This window comes from Anolis carolinensis, chromosome 2 (genome assembly GCF_035594765.1).
Source record: "Anolis carolinensis isolate JA03-04 chromosome 2, rAnoCar3.1.pri, whole genome shotgun sequence".
NCBI lineage: Eukaryota > Metazoa > Chordata > Lepidosauria > Squamata > Dactyloidae > Anolis > Anolis carolinensis.
Window position 1 is genome coordinate 187,840,315 of NC_085842.1, and position 23,516 is coordinate 187,863,830.

The 23,516-nt window shown below is 43.2% G+C and overlaps 2 protein-coding genes across 3 annotated transcripts in view; both read right to left on the reverse strand.

The window, feature by feature from the left end:
• LOC103281251 (intercellular adhesion molecule 3) overlaps nt 1-23,516 on the reverse strand; it is a 55,642-nt gene that overhangs the window by 6,755 nt on the left and 25,371 nt on the right. For both annotated transcript variants that reach the window (XM_008122427.3, XM_008122428.3), the window contains exons 3-4: nt 5,915-6,208; nt 4,423-4,683 (exon numbers count right to left, since the gene is read on the reverse strand). In XM_008122427.3, coding sequence (XP_008120634.2) covers nt 4,423-4,683; nt 5,915-6,208 — 555 coding nt within the window. The remainder of the gene's footprint in view (nt 1-4,422; nt 4,684-5,914; nt 6,209-23,516) is intronic.
• On the reverse strand, nt 18,212-23,484 carry LOC134296414 (uncharacterized). Its single transcript, XM_062971325.1, has 2 exons — nt 21,720-23,484; nt 18,212-18,491 (listed from the first exon to the last, which is right to left on the reverse strand). The coding sequence occupies exons 1-2, from the start codon at nt 23,265-23,267 to the stop codon at nt 18,450-18,452; spliced, it is 1,590 nt and encodes a 529-aa protein (XP_062827395.1). The 5' UTR covers nt 23,268-23,484; the 3' UTR covers nt 18,212-18,449.

Here is a 23,516-nt window from a genome sequence, read left to right on the forward strand (position 1 = left end):
CCATATAAATCTTCTGATGTCTCTTTGCCATTCCTTAAATAGATTATTAGTTCTGATAATAGGTATCGATTGGAAAAGGAACTAATCTTGGGAGGACGCTCATTATAGATATTCTGCCAAGTAATGATAGGTTGAGGAATTTCCATTTATCAAATTTCTTTTTAATCTCCTTCCAAGTTTCTTCATAATTATTTTTTAAGAGCTGAGAGTTATGTGCCGTAATTTTAATCCCCAGGTATTTGACTTTATTCGTTATTTCCAGATTAGATATTTCCTGGAGTAAACCTTTCATATTGTTATTTATATTCTTTGTTAGGATTTTTGTTTTGACTCTGTTAATTTTAAAGCCTGCCACTTCCCCAAATTTTCCAATTTTATCCAGCCATTTTGGTAGTGTCTCTAGGGGGTTCTCAACAATGCAGACTACATCGTCAGCAAATGCCTTGATCTTGTATTCGTCCTTTCTCATTTTTGTCCCTTTTAGTTCCTCAACTTTTCTAATTTCCTCTAATAAGATTTCTAGAGTCATTATAAAAAGGAGGGGGGATAGCGGACATCCCTGCCTTGTTCCCTTCTTTATATTTATATATCCTGTATCTCTGCCATTAACTATTATGTTGGCCCTTTGTTTGGAATATATTGATTTAATATCATTAATAAAGTAAAACCCTGTATCCATATCCTTGATCATCTCTAAGAGGAATTCCCAGCTGATATTGTCAAACGCCTTTTCGGCGTCCAGAAATACTAGTCCAACTTCCTTTTGTGGGTTGTTCTCATAATATTCTACAATATTAATTATCGTTCTAATATTATCCCTTAAGTATCTTTGAGGTAAAAATCCCGATTGGTCCTCCTTTATTCTTACTTTAAGTAATTTTTTTAATCTATTAGAGAGAATAGTAGTGAATATTTTATAATCATTATTCAGTAAGGAGATTGGATGATAGTTCCTGAGATCTGCTGGGTCCGTCTTCTCTTTGTGAAGTAAGGTTATATTCGCGTTTTGCCACGAATTGGGGATTATTGCTTTTTTAAAACTATTATTCATTATGTCTTTTAGGTTTCTTATAAGTTCATCCTGGAATGTTTTATAGTATAATGCCGTTAGCCCATCGGGGCCCGGGGCTTTATTGTTAGGGAGCTGTTTTATAGCTTCTTTAATCTCTTCTTCCATGATTAATCTATTTAAAGATTCTCTTTCCTCTTCCGTTAATTTAGTTAACTTTGCTTTTTCTATGTATCTAATTATTTCTTCTTTTTTAATCTGATCTTTTTGGTATAATTTCCCGTAGAATTCTTTAAACTGATTAGCAATAGCTGCGTCTCCCGTATAAACATTCCCTTCTTTAATTATTTGTGATATGTGTTGTTGTCGTCTCCTTTTATTGATTTTTTTTACTAACCATTTACCAGGTTTGTTAGCATTGACGAAATTATTTAGTTTCAACAATTTTAAGTTTTTTGCCATTTTCTCCAGTTGTAATGAGCTTATGCTCTTCTTGATAAGTTCTAGTTGTAGTTTTGTTTTTGTGTCTCTTGGGTTTGTTTTTAGTCTGTTTTCTTTATTTTTTAGTTCAGCGTAAAGATTTAGTTCCTCTTCTTGTCTTTTCCTATTCTTAATCACTCCTTGTTGAATAAAAGACCCCCTTATCACCGCCTTACTGGCATCCCAGATAAATTCTGGTTTGGTTTCCCCATTATTATTTATCACAAAATATTCCCTTAGAATTTTTCTATGTAGTTCTATATCTGTTTCTGATTTTAATAGGTTCTCATTTAACCTCCGGGTGAGGGCAAGATGGAGGCTGCCACAGGTTCCTGAAGCTCCACATACTCAGGTAACCTGCACCCTTCTCAAAATGGGTGGGGGTCCTGGAAGGACTCCCCTAGCCGATGGGACGAGGTCGGTTAGTAGCAAACCCACAGCAGCAATCTCCCGACGGCAGGAAGGTGACCCTCCCTCAAGGAGGATTGCCAGACTCCCCGGCAGACCTACAGAGAGGAAGCTCCCAGAGAAGGGTGAACGTGGTTCGCAAGTTCCACTCTGCAGCCAACCGCTCTCATTTAAGTTAATACAATGATTAAATAACTAAAGCTTAAAGATAACAAGGGAAGAGGAAGCTCATACATTCACTGTGAGGCAGCTCAAGGTTAAAAGACTGACTAAAACTCTCGCTCCAAACAAAAAAAACAAAAACTAGGAGCTACAGATTAGGAACTAAATAAGCAACTAAATCACCTGGCAAGACAGAAGTGATATCAACAAAGCAAAGCAAAGCAAAGTAAAGACAAAACAAACACTGGTGAAACAAACAGCGTCCTTACCTGCGGGCCCTTTAAGAGAGAAGATCAGAGGGGTGATTAAGGAAGCTGGAGTGACGATCTTCCCAAGACGCAACACACAAGCGCCAGGACGCAGAGAAGCAGTGAAGTAAGCGGTGAAGCAAGCAAGTAAGGGAGGAAGAAGGGCATTGGAGGAACAGCTGCTTTAAGCATTTCTATTTGGTTCTCCACTCGTTTTGCCTCTCGATTTCTGGATAGAATACTTAACTCAGACTGATGAGAGAAGGTAAGAGATCCCAAGCTGAACCCCCTAATAAAGGACAGTAATAGAATGATTGGTCAAATAAACAATCTATTGGGGTAAGCTTGGGAAGCTTACATTTAACTGACTTAATTAAAGAAGATCAGAGGACTTAGAGAATTCACAGCGACAGCAAGACAGGATCTTGTCCTATCAACCTCACCTCTCCCAGATCAGGACATACACTGAATAAGCTCAATTATCCAATTTAAGATAAATTGACTTATTCCCTAAGACACAAGAGAAACTACAGCAGAAGATGGTGAAACTGGAAGAGGCTAATGTAAACTTACAGACACAACAAGAATCCCTGGCGGTAAGAGAGGCAGAATTTCAACTTAGATTCAGGAACATTGAAGAAGAGGAAAACCAACAACTTAGAAGTATAATCTTGGAAATAACAGCAGAGATGTTAGACACCTCACAAGAAATGATGGAGCTGAATTTGGACAGAATATACAGGATAAATACAAGGTACGCCCAGAAAAATAGAGTACCTAGGGATATAATAGTCAACTTCAATAGGAAAAAATAAGGGATGACATCCTGGCAAGCAACTTCAAGAACCCACCATCTTATAATGGGAAGAAAGTAATTATCTTGAAAGAATACTAAATGAGACAAGAAACAAGGGAAAAAAATACTACTTTCTCACGGATGAACTGAAAAATCAAGGAATCAAATTTAGATGGGACAAAACAGAAGGTCTAATGGCGACATTTAAGGAAAAGAAGATTTGGATCAGCTCAGTTCAAAAAGCAAAAGACTTTTATACAGAGATTCAAAAGGACAGAGAAAAAGGATCCCACCAAGAATTCAAGAAAAATAAAGGCCAAAAGAAACCTGAACCAGAAACAGAGGATAAAGACAACGCAGATATTAAAAAGAAAGCAGAGAAAAGACTTAGAGTGTTATCCCCAGAAGATTATCAAAAAGCGCCAGGCAAGGCTTTGACAACCATGGAAGGACTATGTGATGAAACACCAAATGTCAGTATCAATTTACTCGATTAACATTAACGGTCTTAATGTTCCTAATAAAAAAGAATTGTATTTAACCACTTAAAAAGGGGGAATTATGACATAATCGCCCTACAGGAGGTGCATATAAAACAGAAATTTGCATCATTACTATCACAAAAATCATTAGGCAAAGAATTTTATTCCTTAAGCTCAGAAAAAAAAGCAGGGTGGTCATATATGTGAAGGACAACTTAGATGCAAAAATAGCCTTCCAAGATCAGGAAGGGCGAATGATAGGTATTAAAGTCAAAATTAATAATCAGGTGACCTTACTTTGTAACATATATGCCCCAGTAGGAGTAAAAACAATGTTTGTAAACCAGCTTAAAAAGAAGATATTAGAACAAGAATATGAAAATTTGATAATCCTGGGTGATTTTAATGGAGTAGTGGAGAATGGAATGGACCGGATAAGGAAACAAAAAAACTCAAATCAGGATAAGGGAGGGAAGCTTCCGAACAACTTTATACAATTAAAAGATGACCTTCATCTATTGGATATATGGAGAACTAGGAATATTTGGACTAACGATTTTACTTATTTCTCTGACCGCTATCAGTCGTGGTCCTGGATCGACATGATCTGGGCCACAAAGACTATTGCAACAAAATTCACCAAGGTACAAATCTTGCCAAGGCTACATTCTCATCATTGCCCCCTAAAAGCAGTAGTGAAAGTTAGTGAGAAAGTAAGAAGATGGAGGTTAAATGAGAATTGCAATGCTTCTGAAGAAGCAACAACGTGGATATGGGTAAAAGAAGAGGAAATGATAAATTAAAGACAAAGCCTAGGAGCCTCTTTCATTACCCTACCTTGAAAGAGGATGTCAATTTGTGCTGACTTCTTGCCATAAATATTACGTGCTAGACATCGATAAGTCCCATTATGGAAGCTTTGAGCTGAATTGATTGTTAAAATCTGGATGTTGCTAGAGAACTCCACACTGCTGTTGGAGGGAAGATCCCACGAAAACTCTGGGAAGGGTTTTCCTTCAGCCTTGCACTTCACCACAATCTTGACATCGGCTTTGTACATCATGGGATTTGCAGAGACACTGACATTGTAAGGGCTTGCTGCAAGAAGAAATGAAGGTGTTAAGGAGTAAGGCTGCATTTCACTGGTCCTTCTCTCACTTAGAATCATAGATGGCCCACATGGGTTACCTAGCCATTTTGAGTCTCCTTATGGAGAGAAAAAGCAGGATATAAATAAACATCATAATCATAATCCCCTGCCATGCAGGAAAAAGCACAAAGTACCCCTGACAGATGGCCAGCCAGCCTCTGCTTAAAAGCCTCCAAGGAAGGAGCTTCCACCACACTCCGAGGCAGGTTCGTAGCTTGGGGGTGATCCTAAATTCATCATTGAGCCTGGAGCCCCAGGTCTCAGCAGGTGCTAGAGAAGCCTTTGCACAGTTAAAACTTGTGCACCAGCTGCGCCCATACCTTGGGAAGCCTGATTTGGCCATGGTGGTCCACGCTCTTGTTGCATCCTGCAATGCATTCTACGTGGGGCTGCCTTTGAAGACTGTTTGCAAGCTCTAGCTAATCCAATGGACAGCAGCCAGGCTGCTAACTGGAGCAGTGTACAGGGAGCATGCCACCTCTCAGCTCCACTGGCTGCCGATCTGCTACCAAGCACAATTCAGAGTGCTGGCTTTAGCCTATAAAGTGCTAAACGGTTCCGGCCCAGCATACTTGACCAAATATGACCAACCTCGCAGTTTAAGATCTTTGGGGGAGGCCCTGCTCTTGATCCCACCACCCTCACAAGCACAACTGGTGGGGATGAGAGATGAGGTGGTGGCCCCTCATCTGTGGAATGCCCTCCCTAATGAGATCAGGCAGGCTCCCTCTCTCTTGTCTTTTCATAAAAAACTTAAAACTTGGTTATGGGACCAGGCTTTTGAGCGACAGATGCAGCATTAACTGTATTGAACATATGACGAAGAACTGACAGACCTGGATTTGATTCGGAATGGGCCTTTAAATGTATATTATGTGGATGTTTTAATTGATGTTACTGCTTAATTGTAATTGTTTTTATATATTCTGTTTTATATTTGGTTGTAAGCCACCCTGAGTCCCCTCCACGGGGGTGAGAAGGGCGGGATTAAAATGTTTGTAATAAATAAACAAACAAATAAATAATGGTTGAACAGCTCTTACAGTCAGAAAGTTCTCCTTAATGTTCAAGTGGAATCTCTTTTCCTGTAATTTGAACCCATTGCTCCAAGTCTATCCACTTTACCTTGCTGGGCTCCAAGAACTGAGCCAACAGCAGCTATGCTGCAATGGAACTCACCCACAATATTCAAGGTCCTTGTTGCACTCTTATTCAACACCTCTGAGCCCACCTCGACCCAGGCCATACAAATGATCGCAGCCCCATCGTCTCGATTAAGGCTGGCCACAAAACTGTATTCCAATGAAGGTTCACCATAGCTGCTATTCAGGAGAGTTGCACCTCTGCTGAGGGAGATGCTGACCTTAGGTGAGATTTCATCTCTCACCCGCAGGCTAGAAATGTTGCAGATTATTTTGTCCAAGCGACCGCTCTCAATCTCAGAAGCCAGGTAGATATCTGGGGTTGAGAATTCTACAGAGGGGCAACAAAGATAGACAATGAACACATTTGTGGAAAAGGTACCGAATCCATCTGAACCATTTTTACAGGAATTGAAAAAAGTGCTGAGGATATGCATGTTTTTGCTATAGAATTCAATTTTCCAAGCCCTGTACCAAAGCAATTTGATAGATTTTGATAATTCTGATCTGTACACAATACTCTTCTCCTAGCCAACAATGTGCTGTCTCCTTTAACGCATTTTTCAATTTTTGTTCAATTTGGTGTCTTTTGGAAACAAACTCCACATTTGGGGAGGCAAGAGCATCCTTGCTGTCAGTGGGGTGTGGAAGATCTCAGACTCCATTGTATATCTGGATCTAGCACTACCTTGAAGATCTTAATGGGTTGACTTTTACAGGCATTGTGAAAGCAGCACAACATTGGCTGGATAGTTTGTTATGAAGGAATTCATAGCATGTGAAGTTAAGAGAGATGACCTGATATATTTTGTTTCTGAGCTAGGAAAGCAAAACATCGTTCTCATTTTGGTTCCTTTTCCTCTTCCTACATGCCATGTGTGTGCTTTGCCCAGGCCAAGGAAAGGAGGTCAAGGGAGAAGCGGGCACAGGAAGAGAAAAAGACACTGGGTCTGAGAAGCCGATGTCCATAGGGCACAAAGCCCTATTTCCCATAACAACTATATCCACGGTGGTACTCTTGCATAGCTTTTGTTCATCTAGGTAAAACAGCAGAGTAATAATGTGAAGTGGATTGCCTCCTATGGATCCTATCTACCTAACCTTTCCACTCACTCACCTGACATGATTGTCAAATCATTCCTCATAAGCATGGGTCCTAAAACTTTTTAAGCCGAGGGCCAGTTCATGGTCCCTCAGACTGCTGGGGGCCGGGCTATAGTTTGCAAAAAAAAAAAAAAAAAAAAAGTGAACAAATTCCTATGCCTACTGCGCATATCTTATTTGTAGTACAAAAAAACCTACAAAAGAACAATACAGTATTTAAAATGAAGAACAATTTTAACTAACATAAATTTACCAGTAATTCAGTGGAAAGTATAGGCCTGCTTTTGGCTGACAATACAGTCAAGTTAATTAAGATTGTTGTGTGCCTTCAAGTCATTTCAGACGTAGGGCGAAGTTAAGTCTAAAGTTTAGGAGCCCCTGGTGGCACAGTGAATTAAACCACTGAGTTGCTGAACTTGCTGACCAAAAGGTTGGTGGTTCGAGTCCAAGGAGTAGGGTGAGCTCCTGCTGTTAGCCCCAGCTTTTGACAACGAGCAGTTTGAAAACATGCAAATGTGCGTAGATCAATAGGTACTGCTCTGGCGGGAAGGAAACGGCGCTCCATATAGTCATGCCAACCACATGACCTTGGAGGTGTCTATGGACAATGCTGGCTCTTTGGTTTAGAAATGGAGATGAGCACCAACCTCCAAAGTTGGACACAACTAGACTTAATGTCAGGGGGAAACCTTTACCTAAGTCTGAAGTTTAGGATGAGCGCCAGGTAGGGCCATAGCCAGAAAAAAAAAAGTGTGTGTGTGTGTGGGGGGGGGGTGGGGGGTGGAACTTTTTTTAGTAAATCATGAAGAGTAGTTCCATTACGCAAAATAATTTAGAAATCAGGCTCCATTGATAAACATCAGTGGACACTCAAGACAGATAAATTTCAGTGGACACTCATGGGGATTTGGTTAAACAATTACAATTTATGATTAAGCCAAGTTTTAAAAAAATGATTTGGAGGTGGGGGTTGAACGCTTCAGGTAAATGACCTTTGAGGGCGACATCTGGCTCACAGGCCTTAGTTTGGAGACCCCTGCTCATAAGACACATGATGCCACTATTATTAATTATCTCAAGTACTGAAAAAAAGCACAGGTACTTTAAAAACATATTCAAATATAGAGAAAAGGGGGCACAGCTTCAGACCAGAATGACTTTTGACACAAGGCTTGCGACGTCCACTACCACATGAATTTGGTTTGACTACACGTACCCCAGTTCTCATCTGTGAAATTTTGGGGCCTATGCACTTTCTCTATTGTTGTTTTAAATCTGAACATAAGTTTCAGTTTTGTTACTAAATTTAATTTAAGAGTCCTGAACTTTTTGGACTTGTGTAAACTTTTTGTCACAAAAATGCAATAAATTAATAAATCAATAAAATTAGATAGTGTCCCTTTCAGCCTCCATTTGGCCCAGGAATTTTTTTACATGACCCCAGGTTTATAGGCATATGGAATAAGTATAAAAATCAAACATTCACTGATAAAAAATCAGCATTTGAAAAGATGTGCTAAATACATTGATTTTCCTTCTTATGAAGTACAGCTGAAGTATCTTCTGGAGAATTCACTGTAAACACTGTACAACTGGTTCATAAAAATGTCCAAAACAACCACTACGTGATGTTCAGAAAACTTTAGGTGTTGCCAAATATTTGAGATCCTAGCATTGAACTAAAGGGACCCCATTTGGGCTTGGGACCCACAGTTTAAGAAGCAGTGCCCTTGACTTTGTTCAGATGAGCAGCACAGGTAAGGAGAGGCATTACAAGTATAGTTGCTGTGTGCCTTCAAGTCATTTTCAACTTATGGTGGCGCAGGTTAAACCACTGAGCTGCTGAACTTGCTGACTGAAAGGTTGGCGGTTCAAATCTGGGGAGCGGAGTGAGCTCCTGCTATTAGCCCCAGCTTCTGCCAACCTAGCAGTTCAAAAACATGAAAATGTAAGTAGATCAATAGGTACTGCTTCTGTGGGAAGGTAACGGCGTTCCATGCAGTCATGCCGATCACATGATCTAGGAGGTGCCTATGGACAACACTGGCTCTTTGGCTTAGAAATGGAGATGAGCACCAACCCCCAGAGTTGGACACGACTAGACTTAATGTCAGGGGAAACCGTTATCATTAAGGGCAACTCCTTAGGCCAGGGGTGTCCAAACGTTTTAAGCAGAGGGCTAGTTCACCTTCCCTCAGCCTATTGGGGGTCAGACTATAGTTTGAAAAATGCATGAATGCATTCCTATGTACACTGCATATGTCTTATCTGTAGTGCAAAAAATTGAAAGAACAATACAATATATAAAACGAATAACAATTTTAACCCACACAAAAGAACCAGTCTTTCAATGGGAAGAGTGGGCCTGCTTTTGGCTGATGAGAGAGTCAAGTTAATTAAGACTATTGTTATTGTGTGCCTTCAAGTCGTTTCAGACAGTGGAGTCTGGTTGGAGTCTCCTTTTCTGGAGGTTTTTCAGTAGAGGCAGCATGGCCATCTGTTGAGAAGGCTTTGATGAGGGGGAGGCTTATAGTGCCCTCTGTCTCTCCCCTTTTCTTCCAAAGGGTAGAGCTTCAGCAAAAGGCAGCCTTGTTGTAAAATGCAAGGTGGCAACATGGGACAAAGGTGGGGCGGCGAAGGAAGGGAGGCTCTTTAAGATAGCTGACTTCCAAAAAATGAAGGAAATACTGAGCGGCATTCCATGGACAAGGGAGTTAAGGATGGATGGGAGTTTTTTAAAAGTGAAATACTCAAGGCGCAAATGCAAACAGTGCCAACAAAGAAAAAAATAAGACAAGTGCGAAGAAGCCAGAATGGATATCCAAAGAACTTCTAAACTAAGTCAAAAGAGACATGCACAAGAAGTGGAAAAGGGGAGAAATCACCAAAGAAGAATTCAAACATATAGCCAACTCCTATAGGGAAAAGATTCGCAAGGCTAAAGCGCAAAATGAGCTCAGGCTTGCCAGGGACATTAAAAACAACAAAAAAGGCTTTTTTGCCTACGTTGGTAGAAAAAGGAAGAACAAGGAGGCAATAGGGCCTCTGCGAGAAGACGGGGTGATGGTGACAAGCGCAGGGAAAAGGCAGAACTACTTAATGCCTTCTTTGCCTCGGTCTTCTCACAAAAAGAAAGCCATCTTCAACCTCAGCAACATGGAATGGATGAAGGATTAGGGGAAATCCAACCCCAAATAGAGAAACAAGTTCTCCAGGAACACTTGGCCTCTCTAAACGAACTCAAGTCCCCAGGGAAAGATCAGCTACATCCAATAGTATTGAAGGAACTAGCTGAGGTTATTTCAGAACCACTGGCAATTATCTTTGAGAGTTCTTGGAGAATGGAAGAAGTGAGGGCGAATGTGGTCCCTATCTTCAAGAAGGGAAAAAAGAACAACCCAAACAATTACCGTCCGGTCAGCCTCACATCGATACCAGGCAAGATCCTGGAAAAGATCATTAAGGAAGTGGTCTGAGAACATCTAGAAACAAATGCAGTCATTGCTAATAGCCAACACGGATTTACAAAAACAAGTCATGCCAGACTAATCTGATCTCTTTTTTCGATAGAATTACGAGTTGGGTTGATACAGGGAACGCTGTGGATGTAGCCTACCTGGATTTCAGTAAGGCCTTCGACAAAGTCCCCCACGACCTTCTGGCAAACAAACCAGTAAAATGTGGGCTAGACAAAACTACGGTTAGGTGGATCTGTAATTGGCTAAACGAACGACCCCAAAGGGTGCTCACCAATGCGTCGACTTCATCTTGGAAAGAAGTGACAAGTGGATTGCCACAGGGTTCCGTCCTGGGCCCGGTTCTGTTCAACATCTTTATTAACGACTTAGAGGAAGGGTTAGAAGGCACGGTCATTAAGTTTGCAGATGACACCAAACTGGGAGGGATAGCCAACACTCCAGAAGATAGGAGCAGAATTCAAAACGATCTTAACAGACTAGAGAGATGCGCCGAAACTAACAAAATGAAGTTCAACAGGGACAAATGCAAGATACTTCACTTCGGCAGAAAAAATGGAATGTAAAGATACAGAATGGGGGAACTCCTGGCTCGACAGCAGTACGTGTGAAAAAGATCTTGGAGTCCTCGTGGACAACAAGTTAAATATGAGCCTACAATGTGATGCAGCTGCTAAAAAAGCTAATGGGATTCTGGCCTGCACAAATAGGGGATAGCATCTAGATCCAGGGAAGTCATGCTACCCCTCTATTCTGCCTTGGTCAGACCACACCTGGAATACTGTGTCAAATTCTGGGCACCACAATTGAAGGTAGATGTTGACAAGCTGGAAAGCGTCCAGAGGAGGGTAACTAAAATGATCAAGGGTCTGGAGAACAAGCCCAACCAGGAGCAGCTTAAAGAACTATATAAGATCATACTTTTTTATATTTAATTCTGAGCTAGTCACATAACATCAGAGTGTGTTGAAGTGGCAAAGGTTAGTAATAGAGAAGAACACAGAAGCCAAAAGACACTTTTGCCCATGTCTGCTGGGCCTCTTCCTCGCCTGCCCTCGCCTCGCTTTCCTCTTGAGATAACTCAGTGCAAATTACTTTTGCATTTTGGAGTCAGTTTGCATCAATGAAAGTAAACAGAGGACAAAGCAAGAAGGTGAAAGGAGGAGTGGAAATGGGGTCGTTTTAAAGGCTGCTAAAAAAATGGGAGGACAGAGGGTTAATGAGGATAATCTGTGCCAAATTGGGACAGCAAGAGTGTGCACAGGGTTTTGCCTAGTGGTCAAAACTGGATCTGCACTGCCATATAAAATCCAGATACTTGGAACTGGATTACATGACAGTGTAGACTCATATAATCCAGTTCAAAGCAGATCACCTGTGATCAGCTACTGGATTATAGGGCAGTGTAGATCTAGCCTAAGATAACTGTCCAGGCTTAGATCTAGTGACAATGAGTAATGACAATCCTATCAACTGTCTAATGGGCCTCACAGAATTGAACATCTTGGTCCCATTAAGTGAAGAGGAAGTGGAAATGAATTACTTATATATAGTAGTTGGAAAGAACTGATTAGTTTTTGGCTTTATGCCAGGAGATTTGTATATGAAAAGTGCGTAAACAGATGTGGGTTAGCCTCACTGCCAGGAAAGCTGGAAGAAGAGATTGGCACCAGGAACTCTTTCCTATATTAAGAAAGATACTTGTAGGAAGTTGTATTGTCTAAAAAACTAAAACATATTATTTGAAACAATGTGTGAGCATTAACAGACATTATCGTCAGCCTAAAATGCTTTGGTTCCTCAGGAAACCCAAAAGGGAAATGGGTTTCGGATAATCGACAATGTGATTCAATATCATTCCGTATGTGGAGGGGTATTATGTTTGTACCAACTCATGTACAGCTCCTATTACTTTTATTTGTATGTGTATGCAAAAAAAAATGCAGCACCTTTGAGGCTGGAAAAAACAAAGTAGTACAGTAGAGTCTCACTTATCCAACATAAACGGGCCGGCAGAATGTTGGATAAGCGAATATGTTGGATAATAAGGAGAGATTAATGAGAAGCCTATTAAACACCAAATTAGGTTATGATTTTACAAATTAAACACCAAAACATCATGTTATACAACAAATTTGACAGAAAAGTAGTTCAATACGCAGTAATGCTTACATAGTAATTACTGTATTTATGAATTTAGCACCAAAATATCACGATGTATTGAAAACATTGACTACAAAAATGCGTTGAATAATCCAGAATGTTGGATAAGCGAGTGTTGGATAAGTGAGACTCTACTGTATGTGCTTTCATAGACTGAGCCAACTTCATCAAATGCATTTAATGAAGTAGATTCACTCTGCAAAAATATGAACTTCTTTCCCTCAAGGGTGCAACAATATCCCTTTGCCCCAGAATAAAACAGCTCTATTTTGTGTGGAGGGGGGATTATAAAAGATAAGAAAATTGTATAAAATATTTTCTTCTAAAAATGCAACCCCTCCAAAAGAAAATCCTGGTGAATAAATCTTACTCATTGTATGGGGGCACTCCACATGTGACAAATGTCTCAAGAGATTGCAATGCTCATTGATGTAGTTCTTGGATTTGGAGGGCAGTTTAAAATATTTAAATGATATTTCTGTTGTCTCTGACTTTCCTGGCAGTAGACTTATGTAGTGTAGTTAATCTGCATTATATGAGTTTCAAACTGCATTATATGGCATGTAGACGAGGCTTCAGTAGTTGAATCAAACTACAGACTTCGTCCCATTGGGGAGGGCAGGATTGGGGGAAATAATCTTCTTAGCATTTTGTTTCATGTTGCTTGTCCCCAAAGGAGAACATTCACTGCATGGGAGAGTAGAACTTCAATTTTCTCTCCCCTTGCTTTTTTTTTTTTTAAAAACTAAAGCATACAGGAAGAACTCTATGATTGCATTTTAAAAGATCAAAAAGAATTTATCCAATCCAAAAGCAACACCCCTTAGCGACTTGGGATGGGCTGAAGAACTAAAGGTTCCCTGGAAAAGGAAACTTTCCAACACAGCAAATTACCTTACTTAGGCATTGCAAAGAGCAGTTAATAAAATAAAATAAAAGTCTGGTGTCTTTAGAGTAATGGGGACAAGTGCACAGGAAAATATCACAAAACAGAAAGAACACAAGTAAAGAAAACAATTCCCATCACACCTAAATTTCAGCATTTGAAACCATCTCTATGTGGAGGAGTCGATTCCCAAGTGGCTTTAAAATCCTTGTCTTTCTACACACTCAAGAAATGGGCTCAAACGGGGAACCCATGGGACGATCTTGCTGTTGTAGATCAGCCTGAGGCTGATGGGTTCACTGATGTTTTAGAGAGGGTTGTGGGATTGCCTGTGGGCACAACGTGATGAGGATTTAAGTCAAGGGAATGATGCTTCTTTCAGTAAGAAAGCTGACTGGGAAAGTACAAGCCTTCAAGGTCAGTCAAAGCAGCCAGAGACATTAGATAAGGAATACTCGAGTGGAGAATTAAGTGATACCGAAGGCTCCCAGGAAAAAGCACCTGGAAATACAGAAATCAACACAGGCCTTCCTTTTACAGATCAGAGTGGACAACAGACATTGCAGGGCAGAGTGTTTGCGTGGGAAAGCTGGGGAGAGATTTCAGGAAGACGAAATGCTGTCATGGGGAGCTTTTAATTGGCAAGTTGTTTATTCAAGTTACTTCAGGCAAGATAGTGTTTAGAGTAAGAAGCTAGGCCTAAGTTCCTGTTCCGTGTTTCAAATCAAACCTTTGGTTTGGGGATTCAAATATATTGGAAGTTTCTATATTCCCGTGTTTATATTCATGATCAGGTTTTTCTAAATATACCTTTTGCTTGTGGACTTATGCTATTTTTGTGATTATTGGCTACTCCTGGACTATATTACCTCTGAATCTATTTGAGACATTTGGACTCCTGTTGAATTATTGCTTATTGCTAAACTCCTTTTTTGGATATACTTCCACTTTCCTGCATTTTTCCTATACTTTTTTATTTTATTTTATAGATTTTTATTGTGAAACCTCTTTTCCAAAAGTAGTACATTAAAAAGTGGGGGAACAATCATAGGGATAGGAAAGTAGGAAAGGATAGGGCTACTCTATGGGTCTATCTATACTATATGTCTAGCACCAGGGATAATGGGGTACGGGGAATCTAGGGGAGGGATAAGGGGTATCGTCTACTTCCAATCTCCTTCTTTGCGGCCTATTCTTTTCGCGTCTTTGATGTTCGCTGTGGCTTCCCCTACTCTTGCCTAGACCTTGTTTTATTTCATTCTTACATTCTCTTCTAGATCGTTATTATCATTTTCATTTTCCTCTGCAACATATATTTCTTTAATGGTGACCAATCTATTTTTTTGCATTTCACTCCTTGGAAGTGTTTTAATGTTTGGGTCAGTACATCCATATTCATAATATCCATTATCTTCAAAATCCATTGGTCTATTGTGGGTTTCTCCTTTGATCTCCAGACTTTGGCATAATTGATCCTGGCCGCTGTTGATAGAAATATATATCAGTGGCGAAACTGGATAGTGAGGGGTTTGATGTCTTATTTTCGGGAGGTAAGGTTAAAATCCTGAAAGGGACTAAATTGTATGGAACAGGGTCAATATGGAAAGGTATGTATGTGCTAGATCCAAAGGATGCAAGTAATGTAAACTTAGTGAGCAAGAATACTCCATTGCATCACAGGTGCATCCATGAATTACATAGAGTGTTAGGGCATCCAAGTTTTAAAGTGCTGTACAAGATGCAGGAGTACAGTGAAGGTCTAATTGGAAGACTGCAAACTTTTTCTAGATTGTACAGTTTGCAAAGGGACAAAAGCCCAGTCTGCACCAGTGAGTAAGAAAAGCTTGAGGAATTCAGAGAAACCTTTTCAATTGGTGCATGCAGATTTGATAGGTCCATTCCATCCTAGCAAAGGAGGGGCAATTTATTGTTTATGTATTCTTGATGACCATTCTAATTTTGCATGGAGCTTTTTGTTAAAGAATAAGAATGAAGTTTTTGAAATTTTTAAGAACTGGATTGCTTATGTGAAAAGACAGTTCGGAGCTGATATAAAGACCTTGCAAACAGACAGAGGAGGTGAATTTGCATCACACAGTTTGCAAAGATTCTTGCAAAGTCAAGGAATCAAACATAGGAAAACGTGCCCATACCAAAGTGCTGAGAATGGTAAAATAGAGAGGTTTGTGAGGAAAATCCAAACGGTCAAGGACTCTCTTTTAAAAGATTCTGGACTTTCCAGGGATTTGTGGGGCGAGGCTATGATCACAGCAAATTATTTGATAAATAGAATATGGTATGAACCTGTTCAAAACACCCCATATTTTCTGTTGTATGGCAAGAAGCCACCCTTAGGACATTTGAGAGCATTTGGGACACAAGCGTGGGTTTTAGTGCCCAAAGCAATTAGGAGGAAGGGGCAGGAGAAGTCGAGGAAGCTAGTCATGGTGGGATATGCTCAAGGAGCAAAGGCATGGAGATTTTTAGACAGGGACGGATCTATAGTGATTTCCAGATCTGCAAATTTTGCCTGTCCACAAAGTTGGGACAAAATTCATGCAAACCATGAGGTGTTTCTCCCAATGTTAAATGAGGGAACTCAAGGGAAAACACAAGCCTCGGAGGAAAATGCTAGTGCAGCAACTCCTATTTCTCCTCAACACATAAAGGGTTAAGAAACCAGAGAATTTAAGAAGTCCGAGTCAGATGAGGATCAGGTAGAGAGTGACCAAGAAGATCCTGGGGAAGGCACAAGTCAAGGCACAGAACTCAGGAGATCCACAAGGGTTAAAAGGATTCCTGAAAAATTGAGAATTGGACATGTTAGACTCAAGTTCTGTTAGTTTATGTAGATGACCTATGTGTTAAGATATTTGAAAGAGACCCTAAATTTCTGTTTAGTTTTGAACCCTGGTAATTCTTTAATTTTAGAAGGCTATGATAGATAGTGACTTTGGAAACAGGCCTGATAGAAATCAACAACAGGAATGTTGTTTAAGCTAAGTGGCGCAGTCATAGACTGGAGATCTAAGAAGCAAAGTTTTGTGGCTCTGAGTTTGAGTGAAGCCGAATTTGGTGCTCTGTCTCAGGCTTACACAGAGTTATGTGTCCTGGAGCAGCTCTTGAGGGACCTGCTGATTCTGGTGGAGGAACCAATTAATATTTTTGAGGACAACCAAACATGTATTTTGATGGCTACTCAGGCAAGAGTAAATCAGAGGAGCAAACATGTAGATATCAAGTACAATTGTGTAAGGGATGCAGTGAAGGATGGTAAAATCTCACTGACCTATTGCGAAACAGCCAAGAACTTAGCAGACATTCTAAGGAAGCCACTTGGGGCCCAAAAGCATAGTCAGTTCCAGAGAGACCTGGGAATATTTGAATTTCAGTTATAAAGATTTCTTTACACAAGGAGGGGTATTGCGCCAAATTGCTATGTGTGTGTGTGTGTGTGTGTAAAGAAATCCTTGCAAAAGTTAGTTTGCAAGGGAACTCTGCAGATGAGCTCTTTTTGCAGAGGCAAGGCCACGCCTAAGACAATGTATCTGTTTCTGGCAGGTGGCTGAGAAATGTCAGTTGGAATTTGAGCTTGCTGGGAGAGCACAGGAAAAAGAAGGCTCTCTAATAGCTACGGTTAAGTAGCTGATTAATATGCTATGCTGTATATATATTGATGCTGATTGATTAGGTTATTGATCTTATGCAACTACATGGACATTGTATGATTGCAGAACTGTTTTGTATTTCACCTCTACAAGCAAGAGTAAAGTTCCTTTGTTCTTTTAAAGTCCTCTGCCTGGTCTGAGTCTTTTGCACATGGTGTTAACTGGATACTACTGATTCCGCTATACTCTCACCTGGTAACAACCATCAGTCAGAAAATATTTATTTATTTATTTATTTACAGCATTTATATTCCGCCCTTCTCAGCCCGAAGGGGACTCAGGGCGGATCACATTACACATACAGGCAAACATTCAATGCCTTTTAACACAGAACAAAGACAAGACAAATATAGGCTCCGAGCGGGCCTCGAACTCATGACCTCCTGGTCAGAGTGATTCATTGCAGTTAATTGCAGCTGGCTTGCTCTCCCGCCTGCGCCACAGCCCGGGCCTTGAAGGAGAAATAACTTGAAGAAGCACAATAACAACATAACAGAAATAATTTACTGCAAGGCGATGTGGAAATGCCGATAACTGTCAACTCTGATAAATTTTTAGAAAGAACATCCTACTGCCTGGACCATGGATTGCTACATACTCATTCCCTCTTTGAAACAACTTTGAAACAATGAATAAGGTTGCCATATTTAAAACTGATGAGCAATCCTTTACCTTTAACGCAGAGTAATCTGGATTAATCAAACACCTGGAAAGATCCAGACCTTACTTAACAGATTTTTCCAGGTGTGGGCCTGTGGGGATTGACTCCTGGGCCCCTGTTCCATGATCCTGGGGGTCAATCTCCATTGCCATCCCAGTCCTTCAGGCTATAAGGGCTTGAAGGAGTAGGATGGTACCCCCACTCTCCCCACTCAGTCCCCCCCCCCAATTCCCCCCAAAACTACTGGAGGGTCCTGACAGGTCCTGGCTGAATCTCCACATTTTCTGAAGTTAAGAGCATAGGGCCTCTGTGAAAATGAAAAACAGCAAATTGTCAGCTCACCACAGCCGCTCCTGAATGAACACACGAGACTCTCTGTGGTATCACCAGGAACTTTTACTGTAGGAAACATGAACATCAGAAAAGCCAAGAATGGGAGGCTCCGGCCAACCTTCCTTTATATACCCTCCCCCTCATTTGAACAGTCTCTTCCCGCTCAGTAAAACCCCGCGCAAATTCCCCGCCAAGTCCATCAGCCGTTTCTCCTCCGAGTCCTGGGACGCAGGTGTCTTATCACTGTCAGTGACCCTGAAACTCAGAGCCACATCCAGGCTCTAGTAGCAGGGTTCTGACATGGCGTCCTCCTCCCCTTCGTCCTGGAAGGAAAAGATTAAACACAACTATTGTTCTCCGCTGTCCAGAGTTCCTTTATACTTTTTTAACAGGCTGCAATGGAATACCGGGTGTACCTTTCCTAGGTCCTTTGGTAGCCTCAGCTCATAGGTCACTTCGTTTATTCTTTTTGCTACCCTGAATGGCCCTATATAGCGTGGAGCCAATTTCTTGGATGGGAACCCCAATTTCAGGTTTTTTGTGCTCAGCCAAACCAGATCTCCTTCGCCCAATTTGTCCCCCTCTCGGCGCCTACGATCCGCAAAGAGCTTGTACTTCTTTTGTGTTTCCCGCAATGCCTCTACCACGGTTTGCCACCCTTGCTTGATTTTGGCCGGCCATTCCTCGTCGGTCTGGCCCTCCCCTTCCTTCCACTCGGGTAGCCTGGGGAAAGGTGCCACCTCCTGTCCGTATACTATTTCGAATGGGGCACGACCTGTGGCCGAATGTACGGCCCCGTTAAAAGCCATCTCAGCAAACGGAAGAAGGTCCGCCCAATCATCCTGTCTATAATTGGTGTACATCCTTAAGAATTGGCACAGTGTCTGTTGGGTACGTTCGACCCCCCCGTTGGTCGCGGGATGAAAGGCCGAGCTCAGGTTCCTTTCTGCTCCTAACAGCTGTAAGAATTTTCCCCAAAATTTTGCAGTAAATTGGACTCCCCGGTCACTAATTATCTTGTCGGGACACCCATGTAGGCGATATACATGCTTCACATACAAATCAGCAAGTTTTTCAGCTGAAGGGAGTTTTGGCAGAGCCACAAAGTGTGCCTGTTTTGAGAATAGGTCCAATATTGTCCAAATGTATCTGTGGCCTCTGCTGGGGGGTAGTTCGCCTACAAAATCCATGGCTACGCATTCCCATGGCCTCATGGGCTCCACCACCTTCTGCAATAGCCCCTGGGGCTTCCCCGGTGGTGTTTTTCCCTCTGCACATAATTCACACTGCGTGACGTATCCCCTGGCGTCTTTCCTCATTCCGGGCCACCAGCATTGTTTGGCCAACAGTTTAATAGTCCTGGTGGGGCCTAGATGACCCGCACCCTTGTTATCATGGTACTTCCTTAACATTTCTCGTCTTAAACATTCAGGAATATACAATTTCTTATTTACAAACACCAAATCCCCACACAATTCTCCCTTTTCTTTGTTTGTTTGTAACCATTTGTCCATTCCATACGCTCGCTTCAACTCTTCCTCCCATATTTCTCCTCCCCCCGTGGAAATGGCAGTACGTTTGTTTTCTTTGGCCGCTTGTGTTCGAGTTAGTACTGCCAGGCCCCATTGCTTATCAAGAAAAATACTCCCTTCAGATTCCTGAATTCCTCCCCCGTGCTGAGGCATCCGAGAGAGAGCGTCAGCGAGTATATTATGTTTCCCCTGGAAGAATCTGAGTCTGAAATCAAAACGGCTGAAATATTGGGCCCATCTAATTTGCTTCGCTGATAGTTTACGAGGGGATCTTAGATACTGTAAATTTCTATGGTCAGTCCACACCTCAAACGGTGTTCCACTTCCTTCCAGAAAGTGTCTCCAGCACTCTAGTGCTTTTAGAATCGCTAAGGCTTCTCTCTCCCAAATCGGCCAGTTTTTTTCTGTATCGCTAAACTTTTTTGACAGATAGCCACATGGCTTCAGGTTCCCCCCCTCGTCTTTCTGTAGCAGAACTGCCCCATATGCCCGGTCTGACGCATCGCAATGTAATACAAAGGCTTTAGACATATCAGGGTGCTGTAGGACAGGCTCCTCAGTAAAACGCTTTTTTAGGGCTTCGAAAGCTTCCTGGCATTCTATTGTCCAGGTCAGTTTGGCCCCTGGGGCCTTCACTTTGGCTGTTTCTCCCCTACCTTTAGTCTTTAACAAATCCGTTAATGGCAAAGTGAGGCGCGCAAAGTCCTTGATAAATGTTCTATAGAAGTTTGCGAACCCTAGGAAGGATTGCAGCTGCTTCCGTGTTTTGGGGGCTTCCCACCCCCTCACGTCTTCTACCTTCGCAGGGTCCATCGCCACTCCCTGGGAGGAAATCCTATACCCCAGAAAGTCTATCTGGTCTTTATTGAACTCGCACTTGGCAAGCTTCGCATACAGTTTTGCTTCTCTCAACTTTTGCAGGACTTCCCTGACTAGTTCTATGTGTTGCTCCTTAGTCCGAGATACTAACAATATGTCATCTAAAAAAACAAAGACTCCCTTGTACAACAATGGATGCAACACTTCGTTGATTAATTGCATGAACGCGGCGCCTCCGCCGCACAAACCGAAAGGGAGCACACGATAATTGAATAATCCGAATGCACAGGAGAAGGCCGTCTTCCACCTGTCCTCTGGTTTAATCTGCAATTTATGGTACGCTTCAATTAAGTCCAATTTAGTGAATATCTGTCCCTCCGATAACTGGGCGATCAAGTCCTTCACTAAAGGTAGGGGGTATTTATTTCCAGAACTGATTGCATTCAGGCCCCTGTAGTCAATGCAGAGCCTCAGCGTTTGGTCCTTTTTGCGCCTGAACAACACAGGCGCCCCTAGAGGGGAATTTGAAGGCTCTATGAAACCCCTCGCTAGGTTTTTATCAATGTATTTTCTCAGTTCCTCCTTTTCCCTAGCCGACATTGGGTATATTTTTGCCTTAGGAAGCTCTGCTCCTGGGACTAGCTCTATCTTCACTTCAACTCTCCGCTTCGGTGGGAAACTGTCTGCTTCCTTCTCATCGAATACGTCCACAAAATCCCGATACTCTGGGGGTAATTTATCTGCCAGTTCTGCTATCCTGATAGAGTCTTCCTCCCCCCTTTTCCCCGGCTCCCTTTCCACTTCCTGGCTCCCTCCTTCCAACTTCATCCTGAAGATCATGCTCTTATCCTCCCAGTTGATTTGCGGGTTGGCCTGCCCCAGCCATGGCATGCCTAGTATAACATTATAGCTGGCTATTTGTGATATCACAAATGACACCTTTCCTTCCCAACTCCCTATCTTACACTTTACATCTTCGGCACTGTACTTAGCTAATGATCCCGATGCTGTGGATCCGTCCAACTGCGAAAAAGCTATTGGGGATTCTAGGTTCGTTCTTTCGCACCCCAATCCCTCGGCTAATTCAGGGGAGATGATGTTCCTGGAACATCCACAATCCACAAATGCTTTGCAAGTTGCTTGTTTGCTGCCACTTTCCAGCTGAATGGGGACCACTATCATGGCTTTGTCCTGACTTACCAACCCCCCCGAGTGGTGCCTCATCGGTGGTTCTTCCTCGGCGCGTTTCCCTGCCACGGCTCTTGGTTTGGGCGGGCCTCCGCCTTCCCCTTTTCTCTGCCAGCACTCGGCAGCCCTGTGGCCCAAACGGCCGCACACGAAGCAGCCCCTCCTGCTGGTGCTCACGTTCCCTGTCGGCTCCGTTCTCCTCCCGGCTGGGGTTGATCCCTCCTTCCGGCTCCCCTCTTTCATCTGCGGCCGCTGCTGTAGCCCTCCTCGGTGCCTCCTCGCCTGGGCCAGCGATGTCTCGATGCGCCCCGCCAGCTGAATCCATCCGCGCAGTGTGTCAGGCTCATCACGATGCACCGCCCAGGAGAGGATCTCCCGCCTGAGCCCCTCTTTGAAGAGTTCTATCTTTGTCACTGCAGACCATTCCGGCACCTTTTCAGCGAGGCATTGGAACTCCTCCGCATACTCAGATACCGACCTCTGCCCCTGGGAGACGGTCTTCAACTCCTCCCTCGCCCGGATCTGCTCCAGTGGATCTCGGAAACGGGTCTCCAGGGCCCCCATAAAGCGTCGGAGTGACCCCAGACATGGGTCGCGCCGCGCGTGTAGTTGAACGTACCAGCTGGCCGCTCCCCTCTTCAACACTGCACCAATGGCCCGTACCCGGCTGGATTCCGTTCTAAAAGTGTGGGCATTGTCCTCCATATAGCCCCTCACCGTGGTCAGGAAAAAATCCAGTTCAGAGGACTCTCCCCCAAACTCGATCCTTAGTTCCTCTCGTCTCGGTAGGGGTCCCTGTGGTGGCAATCCCCAATTCTCCGCCCGTCGCAAGCCCCCTTGCGGGCCAGTGGGCCCCGCTGCTGCTTCCCTTTGTCCTGTGCCACGCCCGGCATTCGCCAGGGGCACCAGGGTCTCAGTTGGGAGCGTAGCCGGGATTCTCGGAGGCTTTTCCCCTTCGTCGTCACTCTCCTCCACCCGCGTCAGGCTCGTTTGGATCTTGGGCCGGGCACCGGGCTCCTTTCGCATTTCCCTTCCCTTCGGTGCTGGGAGGTCTGCAAAGCCCTGGCTGCTTCCCATGCTCACGTCCCACATTGAGCTAGCCCGGAGTTCCCTTCCTCGCTCCGGCTCCGCCAAAACCGCCAGGCGCTCCATCGCCCTCGACATCACTGCCAGGGTGGTCTCCATCGCCGACATCCTCTCCTCCAGGAACACCATCTTTTGCGGGCCTGGGGAAGGTGAACCTTCCTCTCCTCCGGTGCTATCTCCCCGCACCACTCCGCGCCTCTGGGTTACCCCATTTGGCTGGGCATAAGCGGTGGATGACGCCAGGGCCGCCAGCTGGTGGAACTCAGCGTCCGTCTCGGGAGTGGCCCTTTCCGACCTTCCTCCTCCGGCGCCCAAGAGCTCTTCATCCTCCACTTGCATGTTACACCTCACCGCTACAGCGGGATGGTGTCCGTATTCTTGGCTTAGTATCAGCTCACCACAGCCGCTCCTGAATGAACACACGAGACTCTCTGTGGTATCACCAGGAACTTTTACTGTAGGAAACATGAACATCAGAAAAGCCAAGAATGGGAGGCTCCGGCCAACCTTCCTTTATATACCCTCCCCCTCATTTGAACAGTCTCTTCCCGCTCAGTAAAACCCCGCGCAAATTCCCCGCCAAGTCCATCAGCCGTTTCTCCTCCGAGTCCTGGGACGCAGGTGTCTTATCACTGTCAGTGACCCTGAAACTCAGAGCCACATCCAGGCTCTAGTAGCAGGGTTCTGACAGCAAATAATGAAATTGCTAATTTTATTCATTTG

Coding starts and splice junctions, on each gene's coding strand:
- LOC134296414 (XM_062971325.1), bottom strand. CDS start 23,267: ATGTTCATGTTTCCTACAGTAAAAGTTCCTGGTGATACCACAGAGAGT. Junction 18,492..21,719: donor GGCACCACTCGGGGGGGTTG/GTAAGTCAGGAC, acceptor TTTTCCTTCCAG/GACGAAGGGGAGGAGGACGC.